Raw genomic sequence first — 15929 nt, 5'->3', positions numbered from 1 at the left:
ATTTTGGTTTGGTCAGGGCGTGAGTTGGGGTGGGCATTCTATGTTTTGTGTTTCTATGATTTTCTATTTCTATGTTTTGGCCGGGTATGGTTCTCTATCAGGGACAGCTGTCTATCGTTGTCTCTGATTGGGAACCGTACTTAGGTAGCTTTTTTCCCCACCGTTCTTTGTGGGAAGTTGTCTTTGTTTGTTGGCACTATAGCCTTGAGCTTTACGGTTTGTTTTTGTATGGTTTATTGTTTTTTGTCGGCGTCATTCTTAAATAATGTAAAATGTACGCTCACCACGCTGCACCTTGGTCCTCATCCTTCAAYAGCCGTGACAGTCTCTCTTGTTGTAATGGTTTAAAGGTTTTTAAATCTCACAGTATCAACTTTGCTGTGCGTTTAGTGCTTATTTTGACAGTCTGGCTCGAAGAAACAGTGCAGACAAGGTGATCTGAGCTATCTGATTGGCCAGCGGTTGGCCTATAGGTGCACTTGATTGGYTAGCTGGGTCTGCCAGGTAGGTGGATATCAACTTCAGACACATGACATTGTTTAAATGGAAACACTTTGCCTTCCTGGCGCTAAGGCTGCTGAATCAAGTGCAGCTACCGACAAAAAATAGGAACACAAGGCTTATTCGTTGGGTTTTTACAGAAATGTTTGGTGATCGACTGGGAATGCCTTGGAGATTAACCAGTTGATCGCGATCGAACGGTTGGTGACCACTGTCATAGACAATGTGTTAAATTTAATGTACATTAGGAGATTCTCATAGACAGTGTGTTAAATATAAAGTACATTAGGAGATTCAAATAGACAATGTGTAAAGTGACAATAGTCACATCCAGTCATGTACATTTTACGACTCTGTTTACACAGGCAGCCTAATGCAGATACTTGTTTACTATTATTGGTATTTTGACAAATCAGGTCAGGTATTTTAGGCTGCCTGTGTAAACGCAGCCTTCGTGTCACATGAAATGAATAGTTATGTAAATGACATACTCCGGCAGGTAGATGTCACATTTTTCCAGGTTTCACCGAGACAGGTGATGGTCATCGCAAATCCGACATAACCAACGTCACACTTGAAAACGACTTTCGACCCCGCCGGGAAAGTCTCTTGGGTAATGTAGTCTCCTGACAGGCTCATGTGGCTCCCTCCTTTGGGTTTGGAACATTGCGCTGAATGGGACAAGAGAATTTGTTGGTCAATATTTGTATGTTTTGAAAATTACGACCTTTTTGTCAAAGAAACATAAACATTCCATTTCACAGTAAGAACATGACTGGCAAAATATGGAATAGTGACTTTACCTTGAGTAGTTTCAACCTCAAACGTAAGGTAAACGAGCCATATTGTAAATAAACATGCATCCCTGCAGATCTGCATACCGGTAATACCTTTTTTTCCTATATATGTGTGGAAATACCTTATTTTCCTATATATGTGTGGAAATACCTTATTTTCCTATATATGTGTGGAAATACCTTATTTTCCTATATATGTGTGGTTATACCTCTTCTCCTGAGTGAAACCAACCTGAAACAGTGAGATACTGAAGCACTGTATATATATAGTTGTTTTGTCCTCACTCACTGGCCATGACTCAATATGACAAACACACTGAGAACAACAAAACAAACCCACATACATACGCACACGCACACGCACACGCACACGCACACGCACAACCACACACCACACACACCACACACAACAACCATCCTGCGGGCACAACACAATCACACACACACACACACACACACACACACACACACACACACACATTATTTGTTGAGAGCTAACTCCCACTCTGTGCCAGTAAAGATCAAGTGAATAGTCTGCTGACCTCAGTGGGTGAGGGGGAGAAGAGCGTCTGTCCAGAGATAAAGTAGAGGTAGAGATCCTCTATGGCTGCGAATGAGACAGTAGATGACAGCGTTGCATTAGAAACAGAGAGACTAGAGATTTGCACCGTCATGAACTTCTCCGATCCCTTATACTCTGACCACATGTCTTGATGTAAAATGTATATTTTACTCTGCAGGAGCCCAACAAATGGGCCATTTTCACAACATTTTGAAGACAATAAAGTAGGCTAGGACATCCGTGGATGGAAGCATATAGCCTTCTGTTAGCTAGTAATGTTCTAATTTACTTGGTGAACATATTGCTACACAGGTTGCAGACTATTAAATTACCCAGATATTATCGTCAACACGACCTGCTGATTGATAGAACATCTGTCCGTTGAACAAATGACTGWTGTTACAACCATTCAGATAACGATTAATTAAAACAGGGTGATTAAATACAAAGTCATTAAAATAAGGATCCAATATGTTTGGTGTAGACAGATAATAGGGAGACGGTCTCTTTCTCACACACACAAACAGACACAGACACACACATGGTGGAAMCCCCCCCGTCTGGATGTCAAATGACGTGTTAAGTAAGGTGACGTGATCTTAGTGTCATGGGTCTAAATCATAAAGGTATTTAGAGTTAAATCCACAATATAAAACAAGTTGGATCATCAATCCTCCAACTGTTCATAGACATCTCTATTTCTGGATGCTTGGAGATCGTGTAGCTGCTGGAGGACATAAATACAGCAGCCCAAGGGGCTTCACCTACAGTGTGCTTCACCCAGTCCGCATGCTTGCATTGGCGGCTTGAAGAGCCAGGCAGAGCTGGGCAAAAATCAAACATCAAACAAGTGTGCTGAAGGACAGCCCTGAATGTGTGTGCGTGTGCGCATGTGCCCTTTCACATCAGTCACTGACCTTCACAGATAGCGAGTCTGGCAGACCACCCTGATGCCATGCAATTCCGTACTTTGGAATTGAYAATGTAATGTCTGAAAACAAGGACAGAATATTAAACTCAAATAGATGAAAGAAAACAGAAAAAAGGTCCTAAATAACCAAAACAGGTTCTATCACTTAATTTATTGCCCCCCTCTTTTTTGAAAAAATTTAAATTACGAGTTCTATATAGAACATTTAGCGGTGCCATTTAAGAAGCAAGTCTTTTTTTTACAATAAAGGTTCATTGGGGTTCTATATAAGACCTTTTAGCTGTGCTATAAAATGATGCAACAAATCTACTGGAGAGAAGGTCCTGTCCTGTGAGTGTAGGACAATCTATTAGTAAATCTACTGGAGAGAAGGTCCTGTCCTGTGATGTAGGACAACTCTATTAGTAAATCTACTGGAGAGAAGGTCTGTCCTGTGAGTGGTAGGACAACTCTATTAGTAAATCTACTGGAGAGAAGGTCCTGTCCTGTGAGTGTGTACTACTGACCCTTTGTCACACTGGGCTGTTACTCTGGCTCCAAACTCCACCCCCACTGTGAGGTCATACCTGCCATTCATCACTTCTCCAGGGGAGCCACAGGATATCCCTGGACATTGTGTAAAACCTCAATTGTCACATGGAGTCATTTTCATAATATGGCTGCATTTACACAGGCAGCCTAATGCAGATCAGCTCTTTTGCCAATAATTGGGCGTAAGATCAAATGTGGGCTGCTTGAGTAAACACAGTCTTAGTGACACATGGAATGGATAGTCATGTAAATGACATACTCTGGCAGGTGTATTSCACATTGCTCCACGTGTCACCGAGACAAGTGATAGTCATCGCATGACCGACATAACCAACGTCACACTCAAACACGATCTTCAGCAACTGCCAGGAAATACTTTTGGGTAATGTAGTCTTCTGACAGGCTCATGTGGCTCCCTCCTTTGGGTTTGGAACATTGGGCTAAATGGGATTGGGCTAAAAGAGAATTTGTTGCTCAACATTCACTTTGGTAAAAAWATATATATATATAATAAAGCATTGCATGTATCTATATTCGCTTTTGCGCAGTGGCATACAGTTGAGCAGACACGTTTAGCAGGGTCTGGGTAAGAAAATGTGCCTTTTATAAATGCATTTCATGCAATTCTCCGTCATTTATACGATAGAAGACATTAGCAGAATATTTTTTAATAGCAAAAAATGGCAAAATGCTTCTGGGCAACTTACTATTCAGATAGGATGCATTTTATTCAAAAAAATGTTTGTTTTTTCGTATTTATAATTATCTGTTCTACAATTATTGTTTATCATTGTTAGTATTGTAGGCCTATTTATTGATCTAAACCAATTCTTTAAATCTGCTAAATGTGTTTCATTTAATTCTGTTGAGACATTTTTGTTGGCTAAATTAAGTTTGATCGGCCTTTAATTGTGTGCTCCATATTTAGTTTAAGATAGGTTATAAGTAGGCCTTTTGTCAAATAAATGTAATGAGTCTATTGCTGTCATTTGTTTGGTATGGTAGGCACTCGTTTTTCTTGGTAATTGCTGCAATACAGCCTGTTCAAACTTCTGTGAAGGTTTAAACCAGTTCGCAAGTGTTTTGTTTAATTTTCATTGTTTCATACAACTGTATTGTTGTGTTTGCCACGATATAATAAAATGCTTGTATTTTCCATATTGACAATGGATTGACTTACTTTGATAGAACATGTTGTGAAGGTGAGGTGTGGCTAGTACCCTATTATACCGCTGGCCTGTGATATGAAGGCAGGGCCCACCRGTGCTCCCACTGACTCTTACAGTTGAATTTGAGGTGAGGAAGAATGTTTTAGGCCTACCATAGTTACTCCTATAATCTAACAATATAATGCTTATCTTTATTAAAAATATTCTGATCGAAAAAATAACGAATTAGCCTCCTTCTGTCCCCTATATTTGTATAGCAGACGCAGTAGCCATCTGACATGAAGAAATGCATGTTGGTCTCTATCTCGCGCTCACTCTGGGCCTCGGCTTAAGCTAATCTTCTCTTCGTTTATATTTATTTGTTTAATATTTATATCATACAGTGGACGCCTAAATGCCCTGTTGCATTTAGTGCTTAAATCTCTGACAGCTGGGCCGTGAGGTGGACATGTGTTGTTTAAGTAAAGTAAAAACCAATAGAACAATAGGCTATACAGTTTTGCATATCCTACACATCGAAACACAATGAATAAATGTGTCTCATTTCGCCAATATCCCTAATTTATTGACGCTCTGGCCGCGTGGTTGGACGCCCTAATGGGTTTCGCACCAAATGAAAATGGATGACAGGTACATTTCTCAAATGCCTGATGATATTAACATTTTCTCCCAGTCCCTTGTCCAGTCCAAATTTTCAGAACGGAAACCCTGATATTTGGTATATGTTTTCCAAACGAAAACTCTTGCCAATAGTGTATATATATATATATATGTGTGTTTGGTGTGCATTTGGAAAGTATTCAGACCCCTTTACTTTTCCACATTTTGATACGTTACAACCTTGTTCTAAGATGTATTAAATACATGTTCCTCCTCATCAATCTACACACAATATCCCATAATGACAAAGCGAAAAACAGGTTTTTAGCAATGTTTGCAAATGCATTAAAAATAAAACACAGAAATACCTTATTTACATAAGTATTCAGACCCTTTGCTATGAGACTCTAAATTGAGCTCAGGTGCATCCTGTTTCCATTGATCATCCTTGAGATGTTTCTACAACTTGATTGGATTCAACCTGTGATGAATGCAATTGATTGGACATTATTTGAAGCTCCCGAGTGGTGCAGCGTTCTAAGGCACTGCATCTCAAATCCAGGCTGTATCACATGATTGGGAGTCCCATAGGGCGGCGCACAATTGGCCCAGCATCGTCCGTGTCTGTCCAGGATAGGCTGTCATTATAAATAAGAATTTGTTCTTAACTGACTTGCCTAGTTAAATAAAGGTTAAAAATATATATATATAATTTGGAAAAGCACACACCTACCTATGTAAGGTCCCACAGTTGACAGTGCATGTCATAGAAAAAACCAAGCCATGAGGTTGAAGGAATTGTCTGTAGAGCTCTGAGACAGGATTGTGTTGAGACACGGGATTGRGGAAGGGTTCCAAAAAATGCCTGCAGCCTCCATCATTCTTAAATGGAAGAAGTTTGGAACCACCAAGACTCTTTCTAGAGCTAGCCGCCCGGCCAAACTGAGCAATCGGGGAAGAAGATAATTTGTCAGGGAGCTGACCAAGAACCCGATGGTCACTCTGACAGAGCTCCAGAGTTTCTCTGTGGAGATKGGAGAAGCTTCCAGAAGGACAACCATCTATGCAGCACTCCACCAATCAGGCMTTTATGGTAGAGTGGCCAGACGTAAGCCACTCCTAAAAGACACATGACAGCCCGCTTGGAGTTTGCCAAAAGGCACCTAAAGGACTCTCACACCATGAGAAACAATATTCTCTGGTCTGATGAAACCAAGATTAAACTTTTTGGCCTGAATATCAAGCGTCACCTCTGGAGAAAAGCTGGCACCATCCCTACGGTGAAGCATGGTGGTGGCAGCATCAAGCTGTGGGTATACTTTGCAGCGGCAGGGACTGGTAGACTAATCAGGATCGAGGGAAAGATGAACAGAGCAAAGTATGTAGAGATCTTTGATGAAAACTTGCTCCAGAGCGCTCAGGACCTCAGACTGGGGCGAAGGTTTTACCTTTCAGCAGGACAACGACGCTAAGCACACAGCCAAGACAACGCAGAAGTGGCTTCGGGACCAGTCTCTGCATGTCCTTGAGTGGCCCAGCCAGAGCCCGGACTTGAACCCGATCGAACATCTCTGGAGAGACCTGAAAATATCTGTGCAGCAATGCTCCCCATCCAACCTGACAGAGCTTGAGAGGATCTGCAGAGAAGAATGGGAGAAAATCCCCAAGTACATGTGTGCCAAGCTTTTAGTGTCATACCCACGAAGAGGCTGTAATCGATGCCAAAGGTGCTTCATCAAAGTACTGAGTAAAGCGTCTGAATAATTATGTAAATGTGATATTTCCTTTTTTTCTTTTGAATATATTTGCAAAAAAAAAWAATCTGTTTTTGCTTTGTCATTATGGGGTATTGAGTGTTGATTGATGAGGCGGGAAAAAAAACATTTAATACATTTTAGAATAAGGCTGTAACGTAACAAAATGTTGAAAAATTAAAGGGGTCTAAATACTTTCCCGAATGCACTGTACATATAGTGTAGGCTATAGTAGGCTACACAATAAACTTTCCAGTGACACTGACTAACCCAATGATGAAAATGCAGCAATTTGTGGAAGGCAAACTGACTGCCACAACCAACCATAGAAATATAATCCATAGATGGCATTCAAGTCAGGACTGGCAGACATTGCTGCGGTACCCATTTTAACAGTAAAAGAGCTGGGGTTAGAGGTTGGATTGTATATATGTCCACAACACAACAAGCTATTTTTGGCGTGCGTGATGCCCAAATGTTGGTCTTCCCAACTGTAAGTGCTTGTGATAAAACTTAATCTAGAAGCTACTGATCTTCTGTATTTTAACTAGGCAAGCCAGTTAAGAACAATTTCTTACTTACAATGACTGCCTACCCCAGCCAAACCCAAACGACGCTGGGCCTATTGTGCACCGCCCTATGGGACTCCCAAGCACGGCCAGATGTGATACAGCCAGGATTCGAACCAGGGACTGTRGTGACACCTCTTGCACTGAGATGCAGTTCCTTAAACTGCTGCGCCACTCGGGAGCTACATGTTTATACAGAAGTAAAACGTTTAAGGGAATAAGTTGGGGGTTTTTTGCCTAATTTTGGCCAAAGTATTTCCATGTATCAGTGGGTGCTTCCCCGGCTATGGTGAGAGGAGTAGAGTATCTGTCTATAGACAAAGTAGAGGTAGTGATTTTCTCTGGTTGGGAATGAGACATTAGATGGCAGTATTGCATTAAAAAAGTGTGCGTGTGTGTGTGTCTGAGAGAGAGCGAGAGAGAGACGTCAAATCACAAGGCATGCCCATTGATCACGCACCCACACACACACACTCTGGTTAAGTGGTTGGGGCGGGACTGTGTGTGCGTATTAGGCTGGGGATGCAACATGGCTGAGTTGAGGACCATCGATAGATGATGATCAACGACCCTGCACGCACTGTGTTTGGGGGCGTTACCCTCCACTTCACCGGACACGCCCGCTTCCCTTTGAGCTGAGTTCACTGGTATTCGTTTTGCCGGAGACCTTCAGAAGTGATTCCGTTGACAAGAAAATACCGATATACCGCAAATCACTCCCGAAAGGACAGGAGCAACGAACGGATCAATCGCCTGGTGGAGGTTTTGCCTCTTCGGTGGGACTTCCTTGCTTCCGTCTCCTCGCGCGCTCCTTTTATCTGAGAACTAGAGAGATTTCTGAAAAAAATAAACAACAGTAGGCTAGAGGAAGAAAGAACACTTGTTTGATTGGTTGATGCCTGTTTGTCTTCTCTAAAATATTGTCTCTTTCTTGAAGTGACGTTTAATGATTTCTGGCAGCGCTCCTTGAACCAGAAGACAGCCAGCGTCACTCATCCTCTTGGCGCCCCCTCGTCACTTTCACCTGATGGTCCAGGAGCACTTATCTTCATCACAAGAGTTGTTGACGCACAGGTCACTAAYCTCTGGATGTTGACAGCTCCTTTCCCGTCCACGAGCAGACCCTCATATCCTTCATATTTCTCTCTTTCTCTCGTTACTGAGAGAAAAGTAAAAAATAAGTGATAAACATTACGCCTAACCATCTCTATCGCCGTCGGTGTGATCAAAAGCCACGGGGAAGGAAGGAAAAGGAAACGATAGAGAGAGGGAGCGAGAGGGAAATAGTGAGTGACGGGAGGAGGAACCGTGAGTTTTGATGTTTGGGATCCAGGAGAACATCCAGAGGAGCGGAAGTATTATGAAGGAAGAGCCCATGGTGGCGGGGATGAACGCGGTGCGGAGCTGGATGCAGGGCGCCGGGCTGCTGGACGTCAACACAGCCGCCCAGAGGTAAGCCCGACGTGGCTAGCCGGTCAGAACTGGCCCCGGGGAATGGAGAGGAGATGGATCTCTACCCCAGCCCTGTTATCTGAGACGGACCACATGTGTTTAGGGACAGGATTGCGCTCTCAATGGACTGCTGGTTTTCTTTTCTAGGCATATAGCCTAATGTTGACTTGGGATATTTTATTATAGCTTTTGCATGCAGGCTTTATGTCTGTGATTGAAGCTARGCTATAGCATAGCCTACATAATGTTTTTATTTCTGTTTTCTGTAGGCTATTAGCCTATTCATTAAATCAATCAAAATAAACACTATATCCAAAGGATTTAAACATGTCAGACACAGGCCTAGTTGTACAGCATAGTTATTAGCACTGAGTTATTTATAATGAAACGTCAATAATTATAACGCAGTAAAACAATATTACAACCACTATTATTGAGACAGGTTGATTATTACAGTCGACAAAACGTTAGCGTATGTAACGTTAGCGACCAAATCCAAACTATTCATATAGGCTAACGTTATACTTTGACAATATGTAAATATATGTTTTGACCCATAACTGTTTTCAGAAATTTGCAAATGACTTCAAATATGACATTTCAGTCTGAATTTATTAAAAAAATTGGTTAAAATGTAAAATAAAAATYAAGATATATTGACGATTTCGGTGACCAGAACATTAGTGTTTTACTCTTTTACTTAATTTTTTWAAAATAATTTGTAATTTGTGAACGAATTCAGTGGCATCCATGTGAAAGTTGTGCTAACGGGGCTTGGTGCTACTTGTATCCGCAGCGGCATGGCTCTGGCCCGGGCACATTTCGAGAAGCAACCGCCCTCCAACCTCCGCAAATCCAACTTCTTCCACTTCGTGMTGGCTCTGTACGACAGACAAGGGCAGCCGGTGGAGATAGAGAGAACCAGCTTCGTTGGATTTGTTGAGAAGGAAAAAGTGAGATTTCCCAAAACATTATACATTGCTTAGAAATCTGCAGCAGTTTATTTACATACATGAGCCTTATTAATATATTGCTTAATTTACTACTACATTAACAATACAAATGTTGTCTTACAATAATTTATATAGATATGGATTAGAGGTTTTCTTATATTAGTTTGGACCACATGGAAGGAATCCGCTGTCCAAGCTGTTATATTCGATACTTTATGTTGTATTTATTATTCAAATCCCTGGGCGCGTCGATCATGTGCTCATATTCCATCGTTTTAAAGCGAAATTGTAGCATAATTTATAGCTATTGACAATATTACAGCACTAACTGTTTTGAATTATTTATGCAAGTTTGCAAGTGTCACCAGTCAACTCTTTAGACATGCACTTTTCTTCTAGTAGGCTATTGTTGCAGTATTAAAATATAATGTATTTGGTTAAAAACAAATATAATGTATTAGTATAGTATTATAAGGCAGTTCTCTAGCCTACCAATAGTAATTTCACTTTATATGGCACTAAGGCACTGAAGTCATTCCCATCAGTTCTGTTTATCATGGGACGTTTTTTGAAAATTATTGACATATCGTTTTTTAAAGTTATTATATCGTTTCTGATATTGATATTGAAATTTATATTTGTTACATTTAAAGATAATGTTTTGGCCTTTTGTAAATCTGTGTGTGTTGTGGGTTTTGCTCTTCGTGACTTGACTGAGTGTGTGTGTGTGTGTTGGCAGGAAACGCCAGGGGAAAAGACCAACAATGGGATACAGTACAGGTTACAGCTCCTATACAGCAATGGTACGGTCAGCATACACACACACACACACACACACACACAATTAATTTGAATAAAATATATGGGATTTAAAAAATGACAGTAAATGTTTTATTGATATATGAAAATAACACAGATTGTTATTATTATTCAAATCATTAATTTAATGTAAGTAATAGTATTAGCCTAGTAATGCTATAATTTTTGAATTTACAAATAGTTTATTCAACAGCCTATGTCATGTATAGTTGGACCTTACGTATGTGGCTCTACGAACAATGGCCTTCTATCTGTTTTAACATGAACCAATCCAGAATATTGTATTTGAATTGAAACTGAAACTAGGTCTATGTTTCTGAGCACATCGCAAACACTAACAGCATACAGTACATAGAGTGAGTACAAAATATTCAGAACACCTGATTTTTCCATGACAGACTGACCAGGTCAATCCAGAGGAAAGCTATGATCCCTTATTGATGTCAATYGTTAAATCCACTTCAATCAGTGTAGATGAACGGGAGGAGACAGGTTAAAGAAGGATTTTCCTAATGTTTGGTATACTCAGTGTATAGGCTAACTATCTTTGTCTCTCCAACATCTCTCTTTACTGTATATCTCTCTCTTTACGGTATATCTCTCTCTTTACTGTATATCTCTCTCTTTACTGTATATCTCTCTCTTTACGGTATATCTCTCTCTTTACGGTATATCTCTCTCTTTACTGTATATTTCTCTCTTTACGGTATCTCTCTCTCTCTCTCTGTCTATAGGTATCAGGACAGAAAGGACTTTTACGTGCGCCTCATCGATTCCATGACCAAACAGGTACCATCTCTTTCATGAAATGTGATAGTGTGTGTGTGTGTGTGTGTGTGTGTGTGTGTGTGTGTGTGTGTGTGTGTGTGTGTGTGTGTGTGTGTGTGTGTGTGTGTGTGTGTGGTGTGTGTGTGGTGTGTGTGTGTGTGTGTGGTGTGGTGTGTGGTGTGTGTGTTGTTTGTAAGTGACTCACAGGTGTGGTTGGCGAGAGGTGAAACTGGACTGTGGATGTTGGAAGAGGTGCTGAAAGGGCCAGAAGGTGCACTATACTCACAGTCTGGCAGACCAACTGCTCACACACGTTATATATCTCATGCTACCAGATGAAAACCATTTTGTGTGAGGTTGTAAAGAAGAATCACCACGAGGCAAACTGTTTTACTAACAAACATCTCTGCCCCCCCCCTCCTCTCTATCTCACTCTCCGTCTCTATCTCTCTATCTCTCTCTCCCTTCCGTCTCCCTCCCTCCCTCTCCCTCTCCCTCTCCCTCTCCCTCTCTCTCCTTCTCCTTCTCCCTCTACCTCTCCCTCCTCTCCCTCTCTCCTCTCCCCTCTCCCTCTCCCTCTCCTCTCTCTCTCTCCTTCTCCTTCTCCTCTCCCTCTCCTCTCCCTCTCCTCTCCCTCTCCCTCTCCTCTCCTCTCCTCTCCCTCTCCCTCCCTCCCTCTCCCTCTCCCCTCCCTCTCTCTCTCCAGGCGATCATCTATGAGGGACAGGATAAGAACCCTGAGATGTGTCGGGTTCTACTGACTCACGAGATAATGTGCAGGTAAGACGGATAATATATGTTGAGAGAGAGAGGGAGACAAAAGAAAGAGGGAAAGAAGAGAGAGAGAAAGAAAGAAAGGGAGAGAGAGAGAGAGAGAGAGAGAAAGAGAGAGAGGGATTATGCAAACATATATTCTCAGTGTGTGTTTGCCTCCCCTGGGTACAGTCAGATGATCGGTTTATTCAGAAACGGCTCGTCAGTCTGCTTCCCCCTCCCCCTCTACCCAAAATGCAACTCTCCCCAGGTATAGTGGGACCACAGCATGACCCAGTTCTGAGAGAGAGAGGGAGAGATTGGGGTTAGGGAGAGTCAGAGGATGGGAGGAGGAGAGGAGCGAGAGAGAATGAGATATACAAAAGTATATTGACACCCCTTCAAATTAGTTTATTCGCCTATTTCAAGCACACAGCCATGCAATCTCCATAGACAAACATTGGCAATAGAATGGCTTTACTGAAGAGCTCAGTGACTTTCAACGTGGCACTGTCATAGGATGTCACCTTTCCAATGAGTCAGTGCATCAAATTTCTGTCCTGCTAGTGCTGTTATTGTGAAGTGGAAACGTCTAGGAGCAACAGCGGCTCAACCGCCACAGAAGCTCACAGAACAGGACCGAAGTGGAAACGTCTAGGAGCAACAGCGGCTCAACCGCCACAGAAGCTCACAGAACAGGACCGCTAAGTGCTCAAGCGCGTAAGATCAACACGCGGAATGCCAAGCGTCGGCTGGAGTGGTGTAAAGCTCACCGTCATTGGACTCTGGAGCAGTGGAGTGATGAATCACGCTTCACTATCTGGCAGCCCGATGGACAAATCTGGGTTTGGCAGACGCCATGCCACCTGCCCCAATGCATAGTGCCGACTGTAATGTTTAGTGGAGGAGGAATAATGGTCTGGGACTTTTTTTATATGTTTCGGGCTATGTCCCTTAGTTCCAGTGAAGGGAAATCTTAACGCTAMAGCATACAATTACATTCTAGACAATTCTGTGCTTCCAACTTTGTTGCAACAGTTTGGGAAAGGCCCTTTCCTGTTTCAGCATGACAATGCCCCTGTGCACAAAATGAGATCCATACAGAAATGGTTTGTTGAGATTGCCGTAGAAGAACTTGATTGGCCTACACAACCCCATCGAACACCTTTGGGATGAGTTGGAACAACGACTGTGAGCCAGGCCTCATTGCCCAACATCAGTGATTGACTTCACTAATACTCTTGTGGCTGAACGGAAGCAAGGCCTCGCAGCAATGTTCCAACATCTAGTGGAAAGCCTTCCCAGAAGAGTGGAGGCTTTTATAGCAGCAAATGGGGGACCAACTTCAACTCCATATTAATGCCCATGATTTTGGAATGAGATGTTCGACAAGCAGGTGACCACATACTTTTGGTCATCTAGTGTATAGAGAGAGAGTTGAGTTTTTATAAAACCTTTATTTTATACTTAATTATTAACACAAATAATGGCACACTGTGCCTTTTCAGAAATTGAACAACAAATGTGTCATTCCTAAATAAAAATGTGTTAAATTAAATAAAAAAGCATATATATATATATATATATATATATATATATACATTCAACTAATTTCATCAACAAAAAATAGTTTCCTTTCTTTCACAAAACAAACCGCTCCTTCATAAACCCACTTCTCCTCAACAATGGGAGATCTTTTACAGCCGAGAAGAACTCAAAATTCACTATTATTCTGGATTTGACTAATCCTTTAAAAACACATCTTACATCCTGTCCATATCCAGTATCTATCTTATGTTTCCTACTCAGAACACAATGACATCTATCAAGGCACAAGGCGAGACCCAAATGCAGACACAGGAGGCAGATGGTTGAAGTCTTACAATGTTTAATAATCCAAAGGGGTAGGCAAGAGAATGGTCGTGGACAGGCAAAAAGGTCAAAACCAGATCAGAGTCCAGGAGGTACAGAGAGGCAGACAGGCTCGTGGTCAAGGCAGGCAGAATGGTCAGGCAGGCGGGTACAAAGTCCAGAAACAGGCAAGGGTCAAAACCGGGAGGACTAGAAAAAGGAGAATGCAAAAAGCAGGAGAACGGGAAAACCGCTGGTTGACTTGGAAACAGACAAGACGAACTGTCACAGAGAGACAGGAAACACAGGGATAAATACACTGGCACACAGAGACAGGAAACACAGGGATAAATACACAGGTACAGAGAGACAGGAAACACAGGAATAAATACACTGGTACAGAGAGACAGGAAACACAGGGATAAATACACAGGTACAGAGAGACTGGAAACACAGGGATAAATACACTGGTACAGAGAGACAGGAAACACAGGGATAAATACAACTGGTACAGAGAGACAGGAAACACAGGGATAAATACACTGGTACAGAGAGACAGGAAACACAGGGATAAATACACTGGGGAAAACAAGCAACACCTGGAGGGGGTGGAGACAGTAACGAGGACATATGAAACAGATCAGGGTGTGACGACATCTTAGCTTGTCCCAAAATAAAATGTAACAGTTGACATTTTATTTTCTGTTGCTTACTATATTGAAACCCCAAAATGAAACAGTGTTATTGAAAATCTCCCCTACAGTTGTAAATATAGACTCAAGTATTTCGAAGAGGCTTTATCCTCTCACACGCCATAAAACAGTGAAAAATGGTTTCCCTTATGTTGCAAAAAAGACATCCATCTCCAACATCTGATTTAATAACAGATACAAAAGCATTAACTGCAATGATGCTATGCAAAACCCTCCATTGCATGTCACCAGTGCCCTTTTGTAACTGTGGCTTGTACAATGCTCTCCATGTTGGCTTTACCTTGTCACCAAGGCCCAGTTTTACCCTCCAAGGAGTGTATTTTCTATTCTTCAATATATCTTTATTCAAAACCTTGACACACCCCATATATAAGTCTTTCCCATTCACCTCATCCAAACCCACCTCTTCCAACCCTCTCAAATACAATAATAACGCCTTTCTTTCTGACTTTGGGATATTTGGTGAAATCCGTAGTCTTGGAAATGGGACATTTTCATTTTGTACCTTCTTGTGATTATTAAGCATAAACCCCTCTTCTACTGACAGAGCCTTCCAGCAGCTTCCCAGCAGTTGTCCGACAATCCTTTCTGACCTCAACCCCAAATGTTCAGCCCCCCGTCCTCCATCCATTAAGGTGTGCCCAGCCATGGCCCTTAACTGTTTTAGGGTGATGATTTTGCCCTTCACCAGAATCTTCCTCCCTTACGCCCCCTGGCAAAGCCATGATCCCTCCAGACCATTTTCCAATCTGTAAAGCACAAGTTTTTTCCCAATTTACCTTTGCAGAGGATATTCCCCTAAACCGCTCAACTATGAGACTCAAACTATCCACCTCTGCTTTATTTTTCACAAAAATTACTATATCATCAGCATAGGCTGAGAGACGAATAGGAGGAATATCCTCAGAAATGTACACCCCTTYAATGCGACTTCTAATGCTATTTAGTAGTGGCTCTATAGCGATGGCATATAACATTCCTGGCAAAGAACACCCCTGCCAAATACCTCACTTTTAGTGTGTGGAAATGTGGAAGGAATGGAAGGAATGTAGAAKAATATAACACATTAGATCTGGTAAAAGATAATACAAAGAAAAAAAAAAACGTTTTTTTGTATTTTTTTGTACCATCATCTTTGAAATGCAATTCATAATGTATTATTCCAGCCCAGGTGCTGGAATAAATTTAGATTTTGGCCACTAGATG

At 41.7% G+C, this 15929-nt stretch overlaps 1 protein-coding gene and 2 long non-coding RNA genes across 3 annotated transcripts in view; 1 reads left to right on the top strand and 2 right to left on the bottom strand.

Annotated features, from left to right (window-relative positions):
* LOC111967221 (uncharacterized) overlaps nucleotides 1–1543 on the bottom strand; it is an 11078-nt gene extending 9535 nt beyond the window's left edge. The window contains exons 1-2 of the long non-coding RNA XR_002877737.2: nucleotides 1305–1543; nucleotides 993–1172 (exon numbers count right to left, since the gene is read on the bottom strand). This is a non-coding gene — a long non-coding RNA (uncharacterized lncRNA). The remainder of the gene's footprint in view (nucleotides 1–992; nucleotides 1173–1304) is intronic.
* Nucleotides 1544–2772: 1229 nt separating this feature from the next.
* LOC139028110 (uncharacterized) lies at nucleotides 2773–3758 on the bottom strand. The gene is made up of 3 exons (XR_011480273.1): nucleotides 3582–3758; nucleotides 3298–3397; nucleotides 2773–2851 (listed from the first exon to the last, which is right to left on the bottom strand). It is a non-coding gene; the product is annotated as an uncharacterized lncRNA (long non-coding RNA).
* A 4119-nt stretch (nucleotides 3759–7877) lies between these two features.
* LOC139022582 (transcription factor COE1-A-like) lies at nucleotides 7878–12484 on the top strand. The gene is made up of 5 exons (XM_070444665.1): nucleotides 7878–8866; nucleotides 9663–9819; nucleotides 10559–10622; nucleotides 11373–11427; nucleotides 12113–12484. The coding sequence occupies exons 1-4, from the start codon at nucleotides 8733–8735 to the stop codon at nucleotides 11417–11419; spliced, it is 402 nt and encodes a 133-aa protein (XP_070300766.1). The 5' UTR covers nucleotides 7878–8732; the 3' UTR covers nucleotides 11420–11427; nucleotides 12113–12484.
* The last annotated feature ends 3445 nt before the right edge of the window (nucleotides 12485–15929 follow it).

Source organism: Salvelinus sp. IW2-2015, linkage group LG8 (assembly GCF_002910315.2).
Source record: "Salvelinus sp. IW2-2015 linkage group LG8, ASM291031v2, whole genome shotgun sequence".
Taxonomy (NCBI): domain Eukaryota; kingdom Metazoa; phylum Chordata; class Actinopteri; order Salmoniformes; family Salmonidae; genus Salvelinus; species Salvelinus sp. IW2-2015.
This window is presented reverse-complemented; position numbering and strand designations above follow the sequence as displayed.